Source organism: Plectropomus leopardus, chromosome 17 (genome assembly GCF_008729295.1).
Source record: "Plectropomus leopardus isolate mb chromosome 17, YSFRI_Pleo_2.0, whole genome shotgun sequence".
In the NCBI taxonomy this organism is placed as follows: domain Eukaryota; kingdom Metazoa; phylum Chordata; class Actinopteri; order Perciformes; family Serranidae; genus Plectropomus; species Plectropomus leopardus.
Window position 1 is genome coordinate 9,550,663 of NC_056479.1, and position 7,616 is coordinate 9,558,278.

The 7,616-nt window shown below is 36.4% G+C and overlaps 1 protein-coding gene across 1 annotated transcript; it reads left to right on the plus strand.

The window, feature by feature from the left end:
- The first annotated feature begins 1,676 nt into the window (after positions 1 to 1,676).
- Positions 1,677 to 4,867, plus strand: LOC121956955 (migration and invasion enhancer 1-like). Its single transcript, XM_042505408.1, has 4 exons — positions 1,677 to 1,761; positions 1,971 to 2,068; positions 2,235 to 2,311; positions 3,859 to 4,867. Exons 1-4 carry the CDS (start codon positions 1,700 to 1,702, stop codon positions 3,940 to 3,942), a joined length of 321 nt encoding a protein of 106 aa, XP_042361342.1. The 5' UTR covers positions 1,677 to 1,699; the 3' UTR covers positions 3,943 to 4,867.
- Positions 4,868 to 7,616: the final 2,749 nt, after the last annotated feature.

A 7,616-nucleotide genomic window follows, 5' to 3' on the forward strand; every position in this document is an offset into this window, starting at 1 on the left:
ATCAACCAATAAATTATAATGTCTTAGATTAAGATAGCCACAGTGTAGTGAATTAGCTCCTTCTTAACCAGGTGCAACATTAAAGGGATTTGCCAATGAATGTATTTCCATGAATATGAATACATAGTACTTTTACTTTTGGTAGAACATTAATACTAATATTTGTTTTACTTTTGCATATGTAAAATTTGGGATTTAGGACTTTTACTTCTGACATTCTAACACTCTGATGTTGATGCTGGAGTAAAAGCAAACGTGTCATTTGCGTGGTGATCTAATTAGACATGGCTTTATTTAGGAATATGCACCATGTGAGCACAACTAAAACGATAATAGTTTTAAATTTTAACAAAGGGTCAGTTATGCATGATGTGTAACTTAAGGTGTGCAAATTGCAGCACAAATTTTCAAATCATACGCTGAAATCATATGACATGAATGTGGTTATTTCCTGGCTGGTTATTCAGCCCTGAGAGTTAAGTATGTGGGTGAGAACAGAAAAAGTTCACTCTGTAGGAAACTAGGGCCACAAATATTTTTTACAGTTTTACTTGTACCGCAGTATTTTTACTGTGCGGTAGTCATACTTTTACTTAAGTTTACTTAAGTCAGAGAAGTACTCAGACTACTGGTATGTGACCCAGCCCAGTGAATGTTTGCATTGACTAATGTAAAGTTAAGAGAATAAAAGACCAAGCTTCTGGTTTTGCCTTTCAAAATAATATAGGCCTACTTGTGATGACCACTCTTTTTACTCTTTAAAACAATGCAATGTTCAAAATGTATGTGACATGCTTGATTATAAACAAATCATCAAAATGTGCATTACACTGCCAGTAATTGCACTCTGAATTATATTCAGTGGTGGAAGAAGTACTCAAGTCATTTATTTAACCTAACAAATGATATCAGGTATTATATATATTATAATGTTATTGTACTGTATGTATTATATATGATATTAGGCAGTAGTATTGTAATACTGATGCATCTTATAGCCCCTTTGAGGCAGGTATTTTAGTGTTTAGCTGTAGACAGTTTTAACTATTTCCTTTACAGTAAGATAGATTAGAGTATTTAAGGGTATGGCCTCTACAAAGTGTCACAAGACAGGTCATGAGATGATAACAGGGAGGAGGAAGAAGAAGAAAAAGTCCGGCTACAGTCATTGAAAGTGCACCATCTGAGAGGTTGAAAGGGGAATTGTTTCACATAGTCATCTGAAACTTGTTAAAGGGTCTCAATTATTTTGGCTACGCTTTTTTGTAAGGCATCACAAGCCAAAAACGTCGAGTGTTTTGTGTTGTAAGCATATTTATAAGCATATCACATGGTGTTTTAGGTCCATTCTTCATCTGAAAAATTGGCTAATTTTACTGGACTAAAAAGTAGCAAACAAATTTCTCAATTAAATATGGTAAATATGTATTAAGTAACAGGGAACTGAAATACTCAAGTAAGTAGGAGTACGCGAACATTGTTTACAACTTAAGTAAAGTTCTTCAGTCAATGTAATTAGTTACTTTCCACCAACTTACTTAAAAAGCATAACATTTCAGCTCCGGTGGTCCCGGTGTGATTAACCAGTAGTGAGGCGAGCTGACATTGAAGGATTTCTCCCAGTTTAAACCCCGCCCCGCCGGCCGGATCTGTGTTAAAAAAGAAGCGAACGCACCTAAACATCCACAACTCTGCCACTATGGCTGACACCGAAGGAACAAAAACTGCCACCAAAGGGGTGAAACTTGTTGTCGAATACTGGTACTTACAACTTTTATTATACGCATTTCCATCGCGTGTAATGTTTTAGCTAACCTGCGTCTGTTTGTGTCAGGGTCCGTGCCGTAAATCCTCCTTTAAAGACGGCTATTACTGCAGATTAGCTGTTAGCATCCTTAGCTCACAGCTAGCTCCGCTTGCTGGCACATCTCTGTATTCTGTTTAAAAATGTACGTATTTTTCTCTTGCAGCGGTAAATGAGGATACGAGCCCCGCTATCAGGACGTCGTCCGTCTTGTTAAGGACGAGTTTCCTGATGCGGAGTTGTCAGGCTTCGTGGGAAGACAAGGTAAATTTATTACTGATAAACGCGTTAAGCTGAGGCAGTGTTATTGAACTGTGACCCACAGTGAATCACATCTTTATCGTTTATGATATTTAAGGCAACGATCTTTGTTGTTGTTGTTGTTGTTGTTGTTGTTGTTGTTAAATTATTTATTTACTTATTTTTTCAGGCAGCTTTGAGATTCAGATCAATGGGCAGCTGGTCTTCTCCAAGCTGGAGACAGGAGGGTTTCCATATGAAGATGATGTGAGTACACATTCAGGCTCAGCAGGCCCTCATATACTAAGACTAAGTACATTTACTCGCGTGCTATACAAATTTGGGGTACTTGTACTTAACTTTAGTCTTTGCTTTTCATGCACCTTTCTATTTCTACTCACTTACATTTCAGAGGGAGGTATTGTTCTTTTATTTCACTATGTTTATCTGAAAGCTTGAGTCATTTTACAAGATTTTTGCACACAAAATATTGACAACTATTTGAGAATAAGTCATTTTTAAAAAGCTCTAGACTGTTGGTTGGACAAGACAAATGTTATGAAGGTGTCACTATGGGTCTTTGGTAATTGTGACAGCATTTGTGTCTGATTGATTTTTACAATCAATCAATAGATGGAAAATAATAATTATCATAATAATTATCATTATTTGCAGTACCTTTATGTGATTCACAGTATTCCTAATTTTTATCTTGTCACTTATTTTTGTCTTTTCTCTTCCTGGATATTCTTGCTACATGCTGGATTTTTGGTTGTTTTCAGCTTACTGATTGCTTTCTCCAACTCTTGCTTTGTAATGGGGGCTGTTAATTTAGCATTCTGTATTTTCCCCATAGAGATGATTAGTCTAAAGAATAAAGTATTGTTTAATGTTATCTTCCTCAGCATTGTTTGGCTGTGAATATAACATTTCAAATTAATCATTGAAGATTTTATTAATATCCTCTGGAACATCAGTAATTTTATTAGTTAATGGGTCTCTGATCATGTGAATTGAGTTTATTGTTTGTTGTGCCCTGAGGCGTCTTGCTATTTATTTATTTTTTGTTGTTGTTGTTGTTGTGGTTTTTTTTGCTTCAGGGTCAGAATCATAAAAGGTTTGTTTGATAAATTAACATTTTTTATTCATCTCTCAGGGTGATCTGTATTTGCTTTTTAGTTTCTTTTATCTCATTTAACAATTCTTTATCCCTATCTTGTAGTTGTTGATTGTCTAATTTTCTCAGCATTTTTTTCTAAGTTGTCATTTTTTTCTTTTCATCTTATTACTATAAGTATGCTGTTGTTGAGATAAATCTTCCTCTCATTATTGCTTTGACTGTGTCTCATAAGATGTTTGGGTATACTTGGCAATTCTTGTTATCTTTATACAGTCACTTATTTCTTGTTTGATCTCCTTTACCACAGTCTCCCCATTAAAGATACTAATATTAGGCCTCCATAATGTATTATTGGGCCGGTTATCCAGGCATAGTGTTATATAAATTGCGTTGTGATCTGATACATCTGCAGCTCCTATTAAGCACTCAAATCTGTGTTATTCATTACGAAGTAGTCTAATCAGGAGTGAACCCTATAAGTAGTTGAATAGCATGTTAAATATATTTCTGATGGATGGAAGTTCCTCCAGGCATCTGACTACTCCATCATCAAACCGGAAGTTCTCAATGCAAGACTTTATACTTGTAACAGAGTACTCTCACGGTGTGGTGTTATTACTTTTCCTAAAGTAAAGCAACTGGAACCTTCACCACTTGTAAATAAAAACAATGATACACTGATTTCTTGCTGCAGGTCTTGAATGCAGTCCAGGATACCTATGATGGCAAACCCATGCAGAAGATCACCAGGAGCCGTGCGCCATGCGTCATCATGTAAACTGCCCTCAGTCCTACAGCATCAAGACAGGCCAGTGCATCTCTATACTGCCAATGCCACCTCTCTTCTACCCACAACCCTGCTTAAAAATGGGTCGGGATAAAACCTTGCTTTATACAAACCCAACAGAGATGCACTATGACCACTAGCTGCTTTCTTTGATGCAGATGACCAAATGTCTGGCTCCCCCTCTCTGTTCTCATTATGGTGCTCCAGGCTGTTAATGATTACAGTAGCCTAAAGGGTTAAAGGTTATAGTATGATGAATCCATTCCTGGATGTTCCTGATGATAGGAGCTGAGACGGGGAGAAGATGTTATAGAAGGAATGACTGATGCTCTTTTTACTTCACCTTTCCTGCAGCCTCATTGCCTCATTCTCTTATCTGCCTAAATGTTTTGGGTTTTCAAATTTTCCAAGTCTTTGTTTACTGATCTTTCATGCCAGTTTTCATTGAATGCAAGGACCGTGCAAAGAGGTTGCACTTAATTTTTTAAAAGCAGACTGCCTCTCTGCCACTGCACGCCTCTACACTAAATAAACTGTTACTACAGCATTTTTCTAACAACTGAATAACTATTTCAGACACTCAATACTGTAAAAGTTGTGGATAGTCAAGTAATGTTATTTAATTTGTATCTGTGAATGCAAAACTAAGCTTGCAACAGTTTCTTTATGCATATCTAATTGGATTAGATTTAAATTTCTGCTGTCAGGTTTTTGGGGGGGGGGGGTATGATGAGCTCCTGCAATTTAAACTGGTCAGGTATGAGTGCGATCATCAGACGTGCTTCTGAAGACCACCACCCACTGGTCTGTCAGCTCACTCTTTAGATAGCAACTCATTTTCTACAAAATCATCTCGCATTGTTCACTCTGATGTCAAAACTGTAGACTTTAAATAAAGGTAATGGTTCTTTCAGTACTGGTGTTTTTTACTCTTTCATAACATCACAGGGTGTTTTTTTAGTTTTATTTAAATGATTTTAGTTTGGTTTTTTTTAATTCCTCACTGGGTGTGGTGAAGGTGTGCAGACAATATATGTATAGCTTTTTTTGAAGGCACAAGTTGAACAGGTTTGTTGTGTTATCAGCCTGCATAGCAACCGTTGCTCAAGTTGAGGAACAGTGAACATAAACAGCAGTGTTGTTTTTCCCCTCAGCACACAGAAGTGACATTTCAGACAATTAAAATAAAGATTTAACTCAAAGTTAAATGCTTAATTAGTTATCTAATAGTCTGTTGTTGTTTTTTTTTAATTCCACGTTGTTTTTTCTTTACACAATCTAGTTTATCTATGAGGCTAGAGCAAAAAATAGTGAATGACCCTTTCAGTGATCCCAAAACCAACAGGATGACTAGGAGTTGCGGTTCATAAACATAATGATTTTTTATTTTTTATTTTTTATGCTTTCCTGCTCTAAGGAATAAAGGTAGTGAGAAAATCCAGAGCGAACACACAAATAATTTCTTCATGCAGTGTTTCTGCCTTATTTACACTGAGGGGCGCCAAAATCAACAAAGACTGCCACCGTTAGTATTTGGCCTCTGGCGTCCCCTCGCTAAAAGAACAGATACCGTCACACAGAAAGGGAATCCAAATGAAGACATACTTGTGCAGCAGTCTGAAAAACTGCTACAACCCTGGAGGCTCTTCTCACAATATTCTCTACTACAACCTTTTTAGTCAATTGAAGATGTTATTTTTGCAAAGGTTATTATACACAGATGCGATTCAGACATTATTATTCGGGTTACATGCTATAAACAATATCAGCCACTAAAGTTGTACTTTTGCTTATTAAGCCGACAAAAGTAGATTTAATATTGACTGAGACCATTAAACATTATGTTGCATATTATGTTTAGATGGCAAGTCAGTGACCACTGAGCACAAAAATTAGATTAAATACAGATACAGTATGAATCTACAAAAAGTGAGCATTTGTTTTCTGACTTTACTTATTTATTATTTATTTGGACTAAAGTCACAGTGACCACAACTTGCACAACTTGTTGATGGATGGCAAGTTGTGTAGTTGAGTGTAATGCACTGTGACTAGGTGGGTCTTTGGTGCTGTCTCTGGCTCTCAGTGATAAGTGTTATAATGCTGATAGAGCCCACATGTGCTGCTGTCGTTAGTCCGCCAAGTAGAGCTTTAAAAATGAACAGTGCCTGTAAAAGTATTCAAGTTGAACCTTATAGAGACACAGGTGTATTTATACTGTTATATGAAACTAATTATATGACTTTTAAATCCCCCTATTAAAGAGGGTTTAATACTTGTGCAAACATGTGTTTTGAATTTGAAATTCATTTCGATCGCTCTGTAGAAATCTCTTTCTGTTAAACAGTGTGAAAAAAGCCACATTAAATAAGCTTTGATTCATTTTGTAAGACATAACTTGCAGGGAATATGAGTGAACGTTTCTTAGTCTGATTTTAGCCATATAATTTTGGTCTTTTGTCGTTTGACTATGGTATTTTCAATAAGACTGCTCAGCAGTTTAATAATCAACTACAACATGGACATGATGTATTTTAGTCACTTAATTTTCCTCACATCCATTTTTTCTTAAAAAAGTAGTTAAAAAGTCAATCACATATGCCTACATGCCTGATGCTTGTGTTAGATGCTTTACTTTACATAGTTTTTTAGCTAAATTGTTATTGTCTGTTATTTTATGCATGTTTTCAAGTCTAATGTAGCGTAAGGATCAAACTTCTTATCTAATTTGCTATCATTTGCTTTACACTAAGTGAAATCCTCCAAATAATGCATTCAGACCAAAGATTATGAACGTGTGTCTGAATGGAAATGGCTATATGAAGACTGGGAGGGTCTGTATGCTGTATGTTGAGACACATGGGCGCTGCAGATAATGGGCCTGTGCCACAGTGTCTTCAGCCGGGGCCCCACTGTCCCTCACTGCAGGGTGTGTGTATGTATTTTCACTGTGTGGTAAGTATAAGCACTTGGATGCCCTGAACTTTCATTTTGCACCTTGTCATGAGGTCAGATTTGAATTTGTCCAGAATTAATTTATGACTAAATAACTGCTAATTATCAGCCTCAATTATACTTCGTATTAAGTGTTTATTAGCAAAGGTTAGCATGCCAACACACCCCCATAAGATGGTTCGCATATTAACGTTGCCACTGTGAGCATGTTAGCATGCTGACTTTAGCATTTAGCTCATAGTAGAGCTGTAAGTACACACTCACAGAGCTGCTATTAACTGAAACAACATATGTATGAGTGTGGGAGAGAACAGCTCATTTCAGGTCAGTTGTTTGTTGAGACTTTGTCGGACAACAGTGTGTGCATTTTTCCTAAAGTTACACTAAACATCTCTGACAAACAACATTAACTCATGAGTTCCTTCCTTGAGTTACATATTAGTTCCAGGACTTGTAAAATCAAGTTTATCTCTCCTAGCATGAATTTGTCACCATCAGTCTTGTGACTCAGGCCTCAAAGACTCAAATCACTTTAGTTGGAGGTTTACTGACAAAATAATATGGGTGTAAATTGAGAAGAAGTTGGGCCTTACAATAAAAACTTAACATAGAAACCTGTAATGTGTTACCATTTCAGTTAAGTATTCTGATTATGAAAAACCCTGAAATACCCCAAAAAGTAACATTTGCTAGAGAGGAAGAAAACCAAG